At 28.0% G+C, this 18,947-nt stretch overlaps 2 protein-coding genes across 2 annotated transcripts; both read left to right on the forward strand.

The window, feature by feature from the left end:
- Nucleotides 1-1,026: 1,026 nt before the first annotated feature.
- Nucleotides 1,027-2,886, forward strand: LOC114126739 (microsomal glutathione S-transferase 1-like). Its single transcript, XM_027990747.2, has 3 exons — nucleotides 1,027-1,424; nucleotides 2,447-2,529; nucleotides 2,598-2,886. The coding sequence occupies exons 1-3, from the start codon at nucleotides 1,302-1,304 to the stop codon at nucleotides 2,839-2,841; spliced, it is 450 nt and encodes a 149-aa protein (XP_027846548.2). The 5' UTR covers nucleotides 1,027-1,301; the 3' UTR covers nucleotides 2,842-2,886.
- Nucleotides 2,887-6,777: 3,891 nt separating this feature from the next.
- LOC114126737 (ethanolamine-phosphate cytidylyltransferase) lies at nucleotides 6,778-11,604 on the forward strand. Its single transcript, XM_027990744.2, has 8 exons — nucleotides 6,778-7,222; nucleotides 7,319-7,456; nucleotides 8,341-8,453; nucleotides 8,519-8,585; nucleotides 8,677-8,902; nucleotides 8,971-9,171; nucleotides 9,229-9,449; nucleotides 11,288-11,604. The coding sequence occupies exons 1-8, from the start codon at nucleotides 7,173-7,175 to the stop codon at nucleotides 11,400-11,402; spliced, it is 1,131 nt and encodes a 376-aa protein (XP_027846545.1). The 5' UTR covers nucleotides 6,778-7,172; the 3' UTR covers nucleotides 11,403-11,604.
- Nucleotides 11,605-18,947: the final 7,343 nt, after the last annotated feature.

Here is an 18,947-nt window from a genome sequence, read left to right on the forward strand (position 1 = left end):
TAATAAAACTAAACAAAAAAATATGAACGACGAGACATGTCTCATACCGAATTCTACATCGTCTCATAATTATTTTTATACTGTAGGTAATTATAGGTATACTATTTCAATTTATGTTTATAGGATTAATCCACGGGCATGCAGCTTGCTAATATTATCAATTTTTAAGATAATACATGTAAAGGACATGAGAAAAAAAAAAATAAAAAAAAAAAATTGACAAATATATCATGCATGATGCATGTTAGATATATTTTTATAAAAATAGTCCGTATTGTATAAATTGGATATGTACCTATAATTATCCATTGTGTTCTATATGACGTTCTACCTAACTGATAGACTAGAGTAAAAAGTTGAATAAAGTTAATTATCAAATTATGTAATGTTATTTATTAGATAGTAATAAATATGGGCTAAAATGTGGTAATTGCCCATATAAGTTTTCACCATTTAAATATAAGTAATGAACAATACATGAAATACCTACCTAGGTGCATTTTTTTTTAATTATCATTTATCATCAATACTTATGCAGTGCGTACTGTATGTCTGTATGGGTTACCGACTAAGTACATAGAATGAAAATTACGTTTTATAATCTTCTAAGTTGTTGTCGTGAAAAATTGACTATTTCGTTTTTTTTTTCACATAAATTTTAGAGATTTTGACTTTCGATTACAGAAATAATATACTCGTTACTGACGTTACTAAATCCGATGAAGATTAAACGTAAATTTATCTACGACAGCACATCGCGTTCGTTGCATGGGACATGGGTACACGGGTCACCGCACATCGACGTAACCAACCACTCCCGGCAACCTAAAGTCGAAAAAGTTAAATAACTAACGTATTGCGTATGCAAAATAGTGTGTGGTAAATCGGTAATCGGTATCCGTCTGTCTGGTACTACGGTAAGACTGTAAGAGACACGACTACACGAGTACACACAAAAAAAAAAAAAATACCATCGTAAAATTGTACTCGTACAGTCGAACGCGTATTGGTCGACAGCCGCGTCTGCGTGTAAAGGTCATGGTGAAAGAATAATAATAACACACTATTATCATATTACAAGCTCGTGTTGTGTGCTGCGATCGAAACGCTGGAAACTAGAAATGAGTCTTTTTGAATGACTACCTATATTTTTTTAGTTTTTAATCAGTAAGTAGTAACCAACCAACGAGAAACGACTAACATTCGTCAGTCGGCTGCGAGTTGTTCACGTTTGTCGCGTCCAGTACGATTAATTACTTCGTATTCCGTTTATTTCTCTTCTTAACAATACACACTACACCATGAAGGTTGCATTGGAAATCGACGAAGGTTTGTTCAGAACGTACTTGTTCTACACAGCAGTATTAGTAATAAAAGTACTCACAATGGCCCTATTAACGGGCAGACATCGGTTCTCAAAAATGGTAATTAAAATAATACTATGTAAATAATAAACCATACTAAAGTACATAATATTATATAAGGTTAACTAATAGCAATGTAACGAGTGTTAAGTATTTTTATAAAGAAACTTTCCATGTGCTGACGATCACTCTCACTTGGCGGTGCGATGGATGTGTGCAGCACATACATTTTTTCTATTCTCACTTAAATATTCAAATTTTGTATAGTTATTAGTTATTGCGACTACCCTTGTTTATACGGCATAATTTAAAAGAATGAATTGATAATTAACTTGAAGAGGAGAAAAATGTTCAGCCATGCAATTTAAAACGCATATAAACGGGTTATCGTGCTTTTAACACCACATGAATTCAACCAAATAACTGTAGATATGTTCCTCTATGTTTCTTGTTGAATCATTTAGAGAATCCCACAACATTTTGACGTACTGTGTATTTATAAATTATTTTATTATGTTAAAAATAATTTAGAAACATGCTAGAATATTTAGTAGTTTTTATGTTTTGTTCATATAATAGGTATCATTAGAATTGAGAGTTAATTTAAATCTCATACAGTAGACAAAATAATTAGTATATGCCTAAAATGATATTTTTAATATTTTCATCATTAAATGTATTATAGACTATGAAATTTTAATGTCAAACTACTATTGTAGAAATGTTCAAAAAGAAAATTATATATTTTACTTCTCTTCTTCGATTATAATGTAACTATTGTAACTACTAACTATATTCTTATAGATATGTTTCAAAATACTTCTACGGTTTTGACCATAATATTACTTTAATTAGCTTGTAAAACAGTTTTGTTTTTAAGATTTTTAAATGTTAAGTATTTTTTTTATTTTATCCAATGTGTTTGAAACATGCATAAATTAACAAATTAATTTTATAACTAAGTATTTGTGGTCATTCATTATTTTGTTATAGATATAATTTAATTTAATTATTTAAAATAGGTAGGTATTAATAGTTAAATGCAACTACGAATAATTATTGTTAATTATTTTGTTTGATAGATATTTGCTAACCCTGAAGATGCAAAAATGCATTCAAAATCAAAAGTGAAGTATGATGATCCTGATATTGAAAGAGTTAGAAGGTATATTATTTTATATTTTATGAACTACTCTTTTATAGATACATGTTTAAATTCAAATTCTTTTTCAGAGCTCATCTCAACGATTTAGAAAATATTCCATTCTTTGTAATTGTATGTTTTGGATACTTATTAACCAATCCAAGTATATATATTGCTACCAATTTAATAAGATTATTTGTAGCAAGTAGAATAATTCATACAATAGTTTATGCCGTGATTGTTTTACCACAGCCATCAAGAGCTTTATCTTGGTTCGCTGGATATGCAACAACATGGTACATGGCTTTTCAAGTTATTTTAAGTTTTGTTTAATATTATTATAGGAAAAACATAATAAAGCTCATTATTTTATTATTAGTTTTCTACTCTGCTTTAATTTATTTAATATCCCATTGCTTTAAAATATTATAGGCATATAAATCATATATAATTTATAAAGCAAAACAATCTCTGACTGGTTTATTAAATAATAAATATATATATTTTTAGACTAAAGGCTTTGATAACAAGTCATTAGCCTATAACATTATTTTACATGGGTTTTGAAGTATATATATTGTTTTTTATGTAAATAATAGTAAATACAATTTTTGAGGTTTTTAAAAGTATTCTTACATATTTATATTTGAACTATTGATTAACAATAGGTTTGTAAGTTTAATGGAGTTTTAAAAATTCTAAATAACATCTGTATAAGTTTACCCCAGCACTGGGAGTCACTAACAACAAGTGATTTATTAATGGACTATAAAGATGGATTTTGTATAGTCAATTGCTTCTTTGATGGTTGTAAATTTTGCTTTCAGTTTAATTTATTTATTAAATATATTCCTGTACAGAATATAATGGGTTTCCAGGGTAACATTAAATGTTTGTTTTACATTTTTTCTCTTATTCTTATTGAAGTTATGACTACGAGACCAAATGAAATTCAAGGTTTAAGTTTACAATTTGTATTAGTATTAACATCACATTTGATTTCATTTAAAGATAAATAAATAAATTCTTTAATTTTATCATAAAAGAAATCAACTGACTGCATAATAATTTTACCTTCAAAAAGTGAACTTTGTTTCTCTATTCGTATAAATACATTTAATTGTGGCAAGTGTGGGTAATTAATTCATATTTTCTGCTTTGTTAATTTTTGTTATAATTATTTTCTGGTAATACCATTAATACCTCTATATGTATATATTTAAGATTAAACTAAATTGATCAGTTATGCTTTTAGAAAGAACATACAATTTGACATTTTTTGTATGAGAAATATTTTTATAAATAAATAACTATTTTTGAAGAATTTTAATTTCTAGTTTAAAAATACAACCAAAAAAAAACTATGGGTACCCATTGAAATCTCCATAAATAATATACCTATTGTTTACTATTAGAAGTCAAAGATGAAAGATATTGAATTATAGGTATATAAACCAGGCATGCCCAACCTGCGGCCCGCGAGAGTATTTCAACCGGCACGTTACCATTTTATAAAAACTAGAAATTTGGTGAAAAAAAATAATAGTTTAAAAATACCTAATTTTAAATGTATTTATTTTTACTTAATTTAATAAGCTTTTAAGGATTAAAAAATATTGAACAATTTTTAATTTTAATTATTATTTATTAAAATTGAATATAGAAAAATGTACAATAAAATGTTCATTTTATAAAAATGTCCATGATAAACATCCATGATGTACTCACGGCCCGTAGTATTAATATAAATTTTGAATGTGGCTCACTAGTTGAAAAAGGTTGGACACGCCTGAATTATAAACTATAAAGATAAAAATTGTATATTATACACTTTATAGAAGTATGTTTCTTAATAATTATAGTTATTCAATAATAAAAAAAAATTCCTATGGAAGACGATCCTCAAAGGTGAAGTATATTTTTAGTAGATCGTAATCAATAAAAGTTTGGACACCCCTGATTTACATGATAATACTTTAACGACGTCGGTTATCAACACAATTGGATTTTGTATTTATTTTGCCTTTACGTACCTCTTGTAATTTTAAAATATCATTCCGCTATTGCCTATTACCAATATCAGCCATCACCATTTTTATGGTTAATTGGTTTTATGTAAGATACTTCAAAAGATAAAATGCTGTACACAGACACAAAAAAAAAAAAAACATACATCATTGTAAAATCAATACATTCATCACTCCGTTCAGAATCTAAAATGAATCATCGGTAGAAAATAACTGACAGAATTATAGAAATTGAATATAAGGATAAGTCATACATGGTCACGTTTTGGTTTGTCGATTTAATCACGTGTTAAGATTTTGGTTTGTCTTGTAATCATGATGACAATTAAACTGAACGTCGATTTAATGATTTTTTTTTCTAGAAAAAAAGATTCCGACTAACGCTTTTACCAAATTTGAAATTATAGGAGGAGACTCTCTTAAGAGATAAATTCTGAGATATTAAAAATTAAAATTGGTGCACGATTCACAGGTATTGTGGTATCACTAGAATCATAGACCTGTAAACTAGTTTATAGGTCTATGACTAGAATCAAAATAGCTATAGTACCAACTACCAAGTCTAAAAGACTAGGGATTTATTTACCTAACCTAAATTTGTGTAAAAATTCCTATATTTCTAATAGTTTTATTAAAAAATATATAGATAGGTATTATATAATAATTATAATATGTAAACTACTCTTGAAATGCAAATAATGCAATAAAAGAATTTTCTCACTTGGGCCGATCAACCGTTGTTAAAATTCTATAATATTAAATAGTGTATGACCTTATAAAATTGTTTAGTTATTTTTGTTCGATAAGTAGGTATATTCAAATCATCAAAATTTATAAATTATTTTGATTTTATAACTTCATTTTCTTAAGAGACTTAGTACCATCGCACTAAATCAAAATGCCCTTTTCGAATTTCAATTTGGCTTCCGTGCCAAACATGCAAAATTCCATCAACTACATAGAGTAGGTAATCGGATTTATCGTTATAACACTCGAAACAAAAAAAAATACTGTTTAGATCTTTTCATAAAGCATTCGACACCGTTTGGCACGGCGGTTATTGTTGTACAAATTCAAAAATATTTTTTTAGTGCTATGTACTTAAATCTTACATAAATGACAGAAGTTTCAAAATCAAACTTAGAAATATAACATTCTCCAGCTCACAAAAAATCTTAGCTGGTGTCCCACGAGGAAGCGATATTGCTCCTTTTTTCTACATGCTATTCAGTATTCACAGCAAACTGCAGACGTCCTAACTTTTGACACCTGCAGTACTTTCATCCAGCCACAACTTTCAGGAATCAAACCTACAAATGCAAAACCAGTAACCACCTGATAAACCAATCCTATTGGTTCAACCAATGGAAAATTAAAATAATTAACGACGCCAAATCGTTTAATTTCACTCAAATCATCTTCCAGGTAAGACACGAAACGCCTCAATTGAAAATGGTCTAGAGAAGTAGAGACCTACTCAATCTTTGACACATACTTATTTTAAATAAATCACTCATGTTCAGGCGTTTCTAATGTGACGCGGTTTTAAGTTTTTCACCGTCTTTAATCCTTTTACATTACCTACACATATTTTATTGATTTATACAGCTAAAAATATTATCATTGATTTTAAAATATATTTTTATTTTATAATCAATGATATTACTTATTGTACATCCTAGTACACATTGTAAATAATAATAATTATAATAATTTTTCGGAAAAATAAAAAAACCTTCATTCCATTTTTAATTTAATTATCAAAGATACAATACCCCATCAAAGCTGATCTTACAACGATTTATAAACATCAAAAATATATATTGTGTATTATATAATACTTATATTCAGATGGCCGTTTTCTATTCATTCAAGACATTTTTTTCAGTCAAAATATTTATCATTTTACTTGGGAAAATATCATACATTCGTAGTAGTACCAACTTTTTTATGGACATTTTGTACAATATTAGGTAGGTATTTACAATTATTTTTTATTTGTTTTTAGTGGGGTAACTGGTCACAGAGGCTCAAAGCCTCAAACGATTTTCGAGCGGGTCAGGCCTTCAATTCGATTTCTGTCAGTGTCATATTATTCGTCTTATTATCGTGCAATTCGTAGGTACAGATAGTTTATTTCAAATAAAGAGGGAAAAATATTTTTTTTTATCTATGATAAAAGAAAATACCGGGCGGCGTCGTGATTACGGAATACGGACGTTTCAACGTTTGATCGCGTTATCATTTTGAACTTTGGCTGAACACTGTAAAATATGTTGTGATTACTATAACGTTTCAAAATCGTACAAATCGCAACGAAACAGGAACATTATTGATAGCATCGCAATTCGTCGTACTTTGCATCGATTTGGCTCGGATCGTTTACAAGGTACTTACGGTGGAGCGGTGAACGAATAAATTACCACCGTTCTGTGCAGCGCACCGGAATCCGGTATTACCGTTGCGACATTCGTTGCCGTCGATAACATTCCGACGCGCTCATATAACAGCGAGACACGTCGACGCAAGGCGTCGCAGTCAATACACGGATTTACGTCGCAATTCATAATAGTCGGCGAAGTTCCGTCTTCGACTTCATTCGGTTACGCAGCTGCGGGTGTTCATATACTTGCAAAGATGAGCGAACAAGTTGAAAATAAACCCGTGAGGGTCTGGTGCGACGGATGGTGAGTACACTTCAGTCTTATCTCGTTTTGTTTTGTGGAAGCGATCGTATTAATATCATTAACGATTTTGTTTCCGGGTTTCCGTTCGTTCCACAGTTACGATATGGTGCACTTTGGTCATGCAAACTCGTTGCGACAAGCCAAAGCGTTGGGACATTATCTGGTCGTAGGTATACACACCGACGAAGAAATCACCAAGCACAAAGGTCCGCCTGTTTTCACAGCAGAAGAGAGGTAGCTAATCACTTATCGATCATGTGTCTATTATGTCATTGCTTTTTAGTTGAAATAAATTTTTGTATTTCCTCCTATTATTCTTGAAATCACAATATTTCAATGCTAAAAATGGTAATAATTCATTTTTAGCCAGATCATTGAAACTTGCTAACATAGTCTCCACTAACTTAGATTTTTTTTTTTGATATACCTTATGAAACCTAAATATAAGTCAAGCATATTAATGAAAAATTATTATTTTTTGTAATAGTCAATTGTATTGTAAGCTAGCATTTTCTTTATCTTGATTCTGCAAGTAATTTAATATAAATGTATTATCTAATCCTTATTATTATTATTATTATTTATTATTCTTGTGTTATGTATTAAGTTAGCTTTGTATTTCATCCACATTTTCAACTGTGAAAAGGGCTAGTCTCGTATATTACTATAATCAAACAAATTTGTAAAAGTTACATTGGCAATCAGGTTGTATCGATTTAAAAAAACGTCATTGCTTAAAATTTCTTTCTGTCAAGTTGTTATTGTTTTATATATTTTTTACTAGTTTTATATGTTTGTATAATAGACCATGTGCATAAAAATAGATTCTAATTAATTATAGAAGTATAATAATTTTTTGGGGTATTTCACGTGCTTTTATGCACCTTAGCATGAGTCATCATTGGTAGTTTTTATATCTAGTATAATTACTAAATAAGAAAATGTCTTAATAATTAATGGTGACTTAATTTGTTTTTAACCATTTTATATTGTTTGAATAAACAATGAGTCATTGTAGAAAATTGTAATGCCATAAAATTATAAGTGACAAGATTGTACAGAATTGTTATAAAAATGTTTCAAAACAAATTATTAATACATGGTTAAATTATTCTCAGGTATAAAATGGTAAAAGCGATTAAATGGGTTGATGAAGTAGTAGAAGGTGCTCCTTACGTTACAACTCTCGAAACTTTGGATCAATATAATTGTGACTTTTGTGTTCATGGAGGTAAACATTTTATTTTATTCTAATAAATACATAATTTTTTATTGATTTGTGTGTATGTTTTGTAGATGATATAACAGTTACAGCAGATGGAGTTGACACATATCATCTTGTTAAAAAAGCAAACAGATACAAGTATGCCAAATAAATAGAATTTATTAATGATATGTGGCATATATATGATATGATGATTAGTAATTACTATTAAATTATTATACTTTTCTAGGGAAGTAAAACGAACTGAAGGAGTTTCAACTACAGATGTACTTAACCGTATGTTGTGTATGACAAGACAACATTTCTACAAGGGTGATAAAGAATATGAAGTGGAAAAAGAGCATTCCTCAGTGATGGGTCAAGATAAGGCTGCCAGAAGTCCATGGACGGGTTGTTCACAATTTTTACCTACTACAAAAAAAATTATTCAGTTCAGTGAAGGCATAGAACCAAAAGTAATAAAAGTTTAAGATTAATTTTTATGTACCTTGAAATATTAATTTACCATTATTTTACATTTCAGCCTACTGATAAAGTAGTATACGTAGCTGGTGCTTTTGACATGTTTCATGTTGGTCACTTGGATTTTTTAGAAAAAGCTCATCAGCATGGTAATTTTCTTATTGTTGGCTTGCATACTGATCCAGTGGTTAACCGATATAAAGGAAGGAATTTCCCAATTATGAATTTACATGAACGAGTTTTGAGTGTTCTAGCCTGCAAAGTATTATTTCTCCTCTATAATTTGTTAAAATGGGTCATTTTACTATTATTTTTTTAGTATGTATCTGAAGTTGTTATTGGAGCACCATACAGTGTAACGGCTGATTTAATGAAACATTTTAATGTTGATGTTGTGTGTCATGGTCTAACACCAGTGAAAATGGACATAAACGGTGAAGACCCATTTGCGGTTCCAAAATTGATGAATAAATTTGTGATAGTTGATTCAGGAAATAAAATGACAACAGATTTACTTTTTGAACGTATTTTAATTAAAAGGTAAAATAAAATAATGATCTATAATCCTACAATTTTTTTTAAAGTTTTTGGTGTAAATTAAAATTACATTTAATATTTTCATACTATATCAACAAAATTAATAATGTTACTATGCTTATCTGATTATGATTAATTTTGCTAATATTAACCATATAGAGTGTTTACACCTATCATTAAAAAAAAAATTAATTCGTTGTTGATTATTAAGTCTAAATAATTTGTTTTCAGATTTGATTAAAATTTTTAAATAAGTTAGAAAAATTACAAAAGTATAAAATAATTTAAATCAATATAAAATGAGTCGGGTTGGTAATTTTTCAGTTCTATTCTTGTATGGCTTATATAAATTATTGGTTTTGTTAAGAAAGTATTTCTAAAATACAAATTGATTCTTGTAAAGTTAAACATTAATTTAATTAAATAGTTTAAATGTTATCGTATGTATTAATAATATACATATTACATATTATATTAAATTTTTAAATTTGAAGTATTAAACAATTCTTATATATTATTTTTATTGTTATAATATAATTTTTTTAAATTGTCACTTTTTGAATGATAGTATATATTATTAATTCAATATTTTGAATAATAAAAAAATCAAATTTTAAATTATTAGTTAAGAGTATACATAAGTAATGTGGAATGGCATAAAGAATCCTACAAAATGTTTATTTTTCTCCTCATTTAAAATTTAAATTGATAAAAAGTAATAACTAATTAATTACTCATTTGAAGATTGTCATGCATTGAAATTCTCAACAATATTCTGCTACAGAATATTAAATCTAAAATGTATAATATTATTTAAAAATATGAAATTGTTTTAGTCTATAACTAGTTTTTTTACATTTTTTAATTTTTATATTTATGTAATCAGTTGTTGAACCATGTTACAGCATAAAAAATTAAAAACCACATTTCTTTGTGTGTTATGTAAAATATATTTGGAGTTATTAAGGTTACCGTGAATATATTTAATGTGATAAAACATTTAAGCTAAATTCTGCAAATGTTGCAGCATTTTTTTTTTTGCGTCTCATTGTACAATACCTAATATAACCTATAGTAAAAGTTATATCTTCAGTATTAAATAACATATTATATTTAAACTGAAACCAAATTAGCAAACTTAATCTGTTAATAATATAAATATTTTTGAAAAATTAAATTAATATATGGTATTGGTTTGGTATATAAAATAAAATAATAAACTAATTTATAAAAGCAAAAAAAAATGTTTATTTGTAGATATTTAAAATAAATTTAAAGGCAATCTGAGATATAATAATAAATATTCAAATCAATTTAAATTTCTGATGTCTAATGCTAGAATTATGTGTGTATATGTTAAGTATACAATATACATACGAAAAATTAATAAATAATAATAATAACAATAATCGTAATTACTACTCTGAAGTCTGCATATGTTTCATATTATTATAACGTAATAAAATATTTTACTGTTAATAACTAACTGATAATAATATATCTATGGTGCTGACAATATAAAATTGAAGCTTGATTAGTATTTAAATTTGTCATTTTAACTATAGTACTTTTATTTATTTATAAAGAGTTATTCAGTGGTATAGCTACCACAGGGGCAACAGAAGCAGTTGCCTTGGTACGTAACATTTTTTTGGAGGTTAACAGCACTGTTATTAATTTATAATTATTTATACAATTTTTGTTAACAAATGTCTAATAAAGTTACAGTAGAATTTTTTTTTTAATTTTTAAAAAGTATTTAGATTATTACTTGTATGTGTAATATTATTATTATTTATTAATTATGTACTCTATTATTAAAATTTTAATATATTTACTAGAATGGAATTTGAAGCTAGAAATATGAAAAAAGAAGCTAATGAGTTGACATTCATCAAACAAGTAGAAGGCCAATTAGCAAGAATAAAAATGGAATATGATGCTAGTATTGTGTAAGTTAATTTTTAATTGATTTTAAAATATGCTGATAATAATTCTTATAATTGATCATTCATTCAAATAATTTTAATATTGTGTTACCAATCAATACAATGATCAATTTCTGCTTTATATATCTGTATTTGTTGATTGACTTTTATTTATTTATTTATTATTATAATTATTATTGGCTAATTATACTACAATACCTTTAAATTAATTATTGGTTTATTTTTCAAAGTTATTTAAATACATAAGACCTGTTAATTATTATCTATCTAAACCTACCCCATATTTTTACTACATCCACAGAATAAATTAAATTTATTCTGTGCTACATCAATTATTTGGTATTTATAAATGGTGATGGATATATATGATACTTGGTTTGGTTAGTTTTACTTATTTTTATTTTTATTAATTTTGCTAAACATTTGTTGTAAAATGTAGTGCCAAAAATAATAAAAATAAGCATATTGTCAAAAATTACATTTTCAAAATTAATATGTTGCTTGTTATTTTTATTCTAATTAAAAACAATATTTATTTGTGTAATTGTGTTCCAACTATAAAAAACTAATTAAAAAAAAAATACTTAACAACTAATTAAATGTTTAATTACTAGAATGTTTGTAATAGATTGCTAAAATTCTAATTATGTTCTAAATGTATTTAGAGCATAAATTTGTTATAGTAATTAAATGTACCTATTATAGTGAACATAAACATTCTTAAGAGGTAATCAACATTTTTCAAATCTTTGTTGTCCATTCTTTTAAACTGAGTTTGATTTCATTTAGAATCATAAATAATAAGTTTGTGTTACCTACTTCCAGTTGTTTTAAATAGGTGTTTATTTATCATACCTTAATAAGAATTGTACCTATAGAATTACTTCTGTAACTATTTCTTATATATTTTGTCTTTAAAATGTAATTCCATTTTTTTTTTTATAACTAATTATTTATAAATTCATTAAAATATTGTACTTAGATTCCATGATATAATTTTTATATTTTTAAATTTAATAAACTATACCTTTTTCATACATGAATTAATTTATTTGATTTAATAATTGATATGATTTATGTGTAAAATATTTAGTAACAGAACTGAAGTACACATTTTTAATTATCAAGTCATCAAACATAACTTGATGTCTTGATAAATATATTTTAATCAATAATTTTTATTATCTTATATATTATAATTTTTTTTAATAATTTATTATTTATCATCATCAATTGTCATTATTTATTAATGCTGTCAATTTATTATTGACTCAAATATTATGTTTACATTTATTAAATGAAAAATTTGAATATGCTATATATTTGATCAGTTGCTAATTGAGGGAGATTACAGGAAGTAGCTAAAATGTACAATAAAACATTGGTACCTAGTACCTACTTAATATTTTTTATGTATATAATTTTTTTGGTGCTAGTTAATATTGTACACAAAATGGCATAATACTATATAAATTAATTAATAGAGATAATTGATTTAAATTTTAATAAATTATTTGTATTAAATATCTTTACATATTTGATATTATAATTAATAATAAGCCTTAAAATAATTATAATTAAACAAATAGTATAATATAATTACTTTTTATAAAATATACCATTATACGTTTTTAATGTTTCTATTAAAAGTCATTTATTATAATGTATTGACATTTGACATTTTTATGTTGTGTTTTGTGGAAATTTCAATCATTATTGAGTAAATAATCAATATTAACATATTATGTTGAACTGATTATGATATAATTTGATATAGAGATTTTAGACCATACGGCAATGGGTCATTGGTAAACATGCAATCTTATAACAAATTATGAGAAATCAGTAGACAAAAAATTAAGAGAGACAATCAGGATCTCTCTTGTAGCCTGTAGGCACACCCTGCAATTGATATATTTTAAAGATGATAATTTATGCAGTTTGGTCAATTATATATCAATATTTACTGTAGGCTGCAGGGGTCTCCAAAGTTTTTTATTCAAAGGATTTACAAATATTAAAAACTGCGGTCCAAAGTAAAATATAATATAACTACAGTTATCGAATTTACACTTTTTAGTTAAATGTTATGAATATAGTAAATACTTAATACGTTTTTAATGATTTTTGTAGAATTATATTTAATATATAGGTATAGCCATCCAGTGAATTTTTCTAGAACTTAAAGAAATGTACCTATTGTACCCAGTTCATTTAATATTGAATATAAACTACAGTATGTATTTTATTCTTAATAAAAAATATTTAAGTTAATATGAATAGTTAATTTTTAGATTATTCGTTGGCTGTTGCAGTTAAAGCGGATCAGTAAAAATTTGCCAGCGGGGCAGATTTGGTTCGCGGGCCGTAGTTTAGAGTATTCTTACTGTATACGCTCAATATAATTAACGTACAATTATTATGATTACGAATATTAGTTAAACATACCGTTTACCAATTATGCAATAGCATACCTATATATCTAATACAATAATACGGTTATAACCTTATAACCTATAGGTAGTACATAAATAATGCCAATTAAAATAACTTGTAGAAATAAAGATGCCCGGTTATTTATATAGGTATGCGTGTAACGTGTAAACGTGTAATGTAGGTACAGGTACAAATACGCAGGAATGTGATAATATGTATAATAACACGTGTTTATTTTAGTGGGGCAGTGGGGCGAGTGTCTGTGTATTTGAAAGCAATGATAAATTTAGGCGTATTGCATTTAAAAAACGACTTAGAGAAGATTTGTTAGTAAGAGTATGGATGATTGACGTTTGTTACAAACAAGGCCGCAACCACCAAAATATTTGTGGGAGTGGGGATTACAGTATAAATATGTTATATTATGTTATAAAATATGAAATAATATAAATATTATTTAAATTTAAATTTCGGTTTAGGGGGTCTGAACCCTAAACCCTCCCTGACACGACCTTGGTTACAAACTATACGAGCATTTAGTTTACTTTTATTCTTTCCGTTATTTTTTCGTAAGTATTGGAATTATATTCCTCAAAAGTTTTCAGATATCTGTTTCAAAGGTGCTCCTGGTGTGAATCTTATCAAAAAGCTTTAAAAAAAAATCAATTATAAATTTAGACCGAAAACAGCATAGTACTGAAGGTGTATAGTTATGAAATAGTTTATTTATACTATGTAAGTGTGTTACTGATTTTCAAACAATTTTGATGTATACGTTAAAAACTAAATAAATTATTCGTTTCCTGCAGTATAATATACATTTTTCGTTAAAAATTTTTGAAATTAAATTCCATTCAAACTTTTCATAATCTTATATTATTGGGCTGATTTTTAATTTTCTCATTTTAAAATATAATTTATAACAGTCATTTTTAATTTTAATTTTTCTTTAAAGCGATACAGTCGTCAACATACCAGTTGGTCACCTCAAAAACTTGTGGTCCGAGCAATTAATGTCACTTTTTTTCCCACTTCCAGCAAGTACCTATACAGCAACAGAATTCATACCAGTTTTTGATTTGGTTTTACTGCAATAATAATTTATAATTATTCATTGCATTGTTTTAGAACAATTCTACAATCGGTGTTATTCTTCCGCTATAGAGTTCGATGCGTTTATAATTACAAAGATGTTTGAAATTTCTGTAACACTAAATAACATTTTGCAGTGAGTGTTTGTTGTTTCAGAATAGGTAGCGGTTTTAAATAATAATAATTCCTATCGCGCGCGTTTACAAAACGGAAGACGAAGAAACGGTTCCGGACTGTGTCGGATGGATCGTATGACGATTTGTATTCTGGACTATAGCCTATAGATGGACGAAAACGTTCACCGAAAACGGACTCTCAAACGTTGCATTGTTGTCGTAATAAACTGTTTGACGTATATGTGACAAAAAGTAGTAGGTACGCGTGAAAAATAATATCTTCGATTTTGACAAATTCGTAAATGGTTTGTGCACCGCACACGTACGCCTTTATATTATAATAAAAATATACTATTATACATCACTATTTTATATTACTTGTCATATTATACCCACAGTATAAAACGATGCATTTTATTGACTGCATATATATTATAATATTTTATTGAATATGTAATTCAAGGTTACTCGTAAGTTATTAAGTAAGTTATTTAGTTATTAAAAAGTTATTTTTACAACAAATATCGAAAATTTGTATACAGAAACAATTTTTTTTATGAGCTTTTGACGTTCTAATTTTGAAATAAAAATGTTTTAAACACAGTAATAATAATATGATATTATAATGTTTATTTTAAAATTAAAACTTTATAAATGTCTATTGGCAATTACACAACTATAATATTGGCTTTTATACCCATGGACAATAGACAAAATATAACATTTTGATATAGAAATAATCAAAGGACATAATAATATAATATAATATTAAAAGTAACAATATTATTCTGCAATATTGTAAACTGCAGTATACAGTGCAATTACGCTACCCCTGGTTATGGCAATTTTTTTCTCTATATCCTGTCGTCACGAGTATCCACCTGACCGTCTGCTCTGACATAGTTGGGTCTTCCTTTCAATAATATCGTGTCATTGTCTACGCAATTTTCCCGGATAAACAATATAATAATGACGATATATTATATTGTAACGTGGAGGAGTATCGTGTGCGGTAACCGAATAACGCTGACGTGTCCTTTTTACACGTATATATATATATATAATAAAAGTAAAATGATATAACACGTGCATGTCTAAATAGTATTATAATATAGTAGTAGGTAACTATATATTATAATATCTGATATATATAGAGTGATGTTGCCACATTAAATATAACTGGTGCCATCATTTATTCTACGCGTAAGACCGAATCGACAATAATTATAAGGTGTATATTTCGTGTCAATTTTTAACATGCACATATTATGCCTTTTAGTTGGTTGTGGTCCACGTGAAATTCTCATTGAAATTCTCTTTTTTTCTTTTTTTATTACACTTGATGATGTTGTATGGCAATTGCAGGTATATAGTGTCATATCACACATCATTCGCACTATGATTTTAATTTGCCACCCACCTGCACAACACTCATAGTCCACTTTTATAATCACAGTCATAAACTAATAACGATGCCAGATTACGAGATCGTTACAAACTTTGCAATGTTAATACTAAATCTATGCCTAATATAACTACCCATAAGACTATAAAACAATATAATAAAAATTGACATGACGTTATTATCTATACAAAAACATGCGCATTGCTAAATAAATCTTTGTGTTTGAGCAGGTTAATCGATTACAAAAAAATATAGAAAACATATAGAGTGCAGAATGTCGTAGCGGTAATGCGTGGTATGTTTAACAACTTTTGATCACACTCTACTTCTATATAGTAAGAAAAATCATTTAAAACCATTAAATGCAAAGGCAATCGCACCAAAAACGATTCAATTTCGAAAATATTTTATATATAAAAGCAATTTGTCTTGTTCAGCGGTCGATTTGAAATCTCCCGTGGTCAGGTATTTTCTAACGACTCGACAATGCGTTTAATGTTAAAATATTAAGTTTTCTATGTACGGTGCAACTACTGCAAATGCAAAGAATTAACGTGAACAATAAATACACAGCTGCTGCAGCAGCGCAACGTCAACGTAACTCTATACGGGTAAGACAATTATTATTATTATTAAAACGACACCGTCGCGTGACACGTACCGGTCGTACCGTATTTTTATTAGTGTTAGAAAAAAAGTATCATCGGGTCATTGTTTAATTGTCTTCTGCAGTTTATTAGATAGATAGATAAACATACTAAATAATAATAATCATGATAATAAAAATGTATTCCAATTATATAGATCGTCGACATCAGAAAACTAGAAAGTCGATGTTTCCCTTACAGTTATCGGTGCGGTCTACTGGATAAGTAGTGCGACGATTATATATATTTTTATACGCGGGTATGCATTCACCCACGTAAATAATATTTATATATATATATATATACATGTAAAGTACCCAAGTATATACCTATCTATTCAATCGTTTTTGTATAAACTCGACATCGTTTTTTACTCCCGAAACAGGATATAATTTGGTCGAATGACCCTGCTACGATGATGGTTTCCTCGTTTTGTTGACAATTTCTGTTTTCATATTACATCTCCCTCTCTCTCTCTCTGTATATATATATATAATATGTGTATTAATCATCCGGTCACAATATATAACAACGTTCTGTATCACTGCGTAACAAATATTTTTTTTTCAGTCACAGCCTTCAGGATACCACGACCGCACGTCCGAACTCGGGGCCAAGTCTTCAAACGCACTATATATACTACATAATATATAATATATGCTGTAGTAGTAGTATTGTATATAGTGTTATTATTCTGTTATGATATACATGGCCGTCGATCCCCGTTATAGATCTTCCCCATCCGCCAACGGAACTTCGAGTCGGATGTTTTCTCGCACGATTTTCGTGTTATTACTTATCATATAGTACACGAACCATACAACAGCGATTATTAAAATACCTATTTTGTGCCTATATATATAATATAATACCATGAGGTATTATATACGAACTACGAAGCGCGTGTGCTCGTCATAATGAGCAATCGCGCAGTAAACGACAAATTTTAACGAATCGCGAATTACAGTCGTTCTTCATTTAAAGCTTTATATGAGCATATTATGCATTCTCATTAAACGCTGGTCGACATTGTTAGCAGTGTTTCTTCGATGATCGGCGTAGTCGATGACTGATTATACTTTAGAAAAGTCGTATACACGCGCTGCGGTTCGCGGTACCTATTTATAATATAATAATATTTCTTATAGCCGATGACGCACGTTTCACGTTTCAGTGAACAATGAAATCAAAACCTGAGGCGGTTTGATTATTTATTTTCGTAAGTTTATTCACACGGTGCATCGGAACGCCTTGTTGTCTCTGCAGCTAACACAGCTGCTGCTGCAGTTTCTATACATTGTTATATACCTACATCGTGTTATAAAAGCAGACCAAATCCGCCAAGGAGGTTGCGACGGGTGACGTGTCTTGTATACTTATTATTTTATTCCTAATTTGGCGTAGCGGCTCTCACTCAAAACTGCGTATAATCTATTTTAACTATACTGATGGGGTGACTTTAGTGCCAAATAACAGCCCTTGGCTTTTCATTTTTTTTCTCTATTAGCTCTAGAAAAATAATGGTTCGCAAGAATAAATTTTATATGCCCAATATACTCATGACAAGTGTCAAGGAGTGCCTATAACTCTACTTATACGACCGCTATGATGGGTAGCGCGGTAGGTAAACAAACAACAATTATTTTCCTAATCTCAAAATCACATTCAATCATCCAACCCAATGTATGCTGGGAACATAAACTTATAATTATTATATTATTATTATAATATGTCTATATGGTTGGGAACTTGCCTACTTCGCGTATTACACCTTTCCTGTCCGAAAAACACCACGATAATCATAAGTCACGTCTTGCATTTATTTGTAGGCCGGCGATGGAGAGGATTAGATATTA

The sequence above is a fragment of the Aphis gossypii genome, chromosome 3, assembly GCF_020184175.1.
Source record: "Aphis gossypii isolate Hap1 chromosome 3, ASM2018417v2, whole genome shotgun sequence".
NCBI lineage: Eukaryota > Metazoa > Arthropoda > Insecta > Hemiptera > Aphididae > Aphis > Aphis gossypii.

What these genes read in the sequence shown, in the direction of transcription:
- LOC114126739 (XM_027990747.2), top strand. Translation starts at nt 1,302, where the DNA reads ATGAAGGTTGCATTGGAAATCGACGAAGGTTTGTTCAGAACGTACTTG. An exon ending in GACATCGGTTCTCAAAAATG is followed by an intron (nt 1,425 to 2,446) that starts GTAATTAAAATA and finishes TTTGTTTGATAG; the next exon opens with ATATTTGCTAACCCTGAAGA. An exon ending in GATATTGAAAGAGTTAGAAG is followed by an intron (nt 2,530 to 2,597) that starts GTATATTATTTT and finishes ATTCTTTTTCAG; the next exon opens with AGCTCATCTCAACGATTTAG.
- LOC114126737 (XM_027990744.2), top strand. Translation starts at nt 7,173, where the DNA reads ATGAGCGAACAAGTTGAAAATAAACCCGTGAGGGTCTGGTGCGACGGA. An exon ending in GTGAAGGCATAGAACCAAAA is followed by an intron (nt 8,903 to 8,970) that starts GTAATAAAAGTT and finishes TTTACATTTCAG; the next exon opens with CCTACTGATAAAGTAGTATA. An exon ending in GAACGTATTTTAATTAAAAG is followed by an intron (nt 9,450 to 11,287) that starts GTAAAATAAAAT and finishes TATATTTACTAG; the next exon opens with AATGGAATTTGAAGCTAGAA.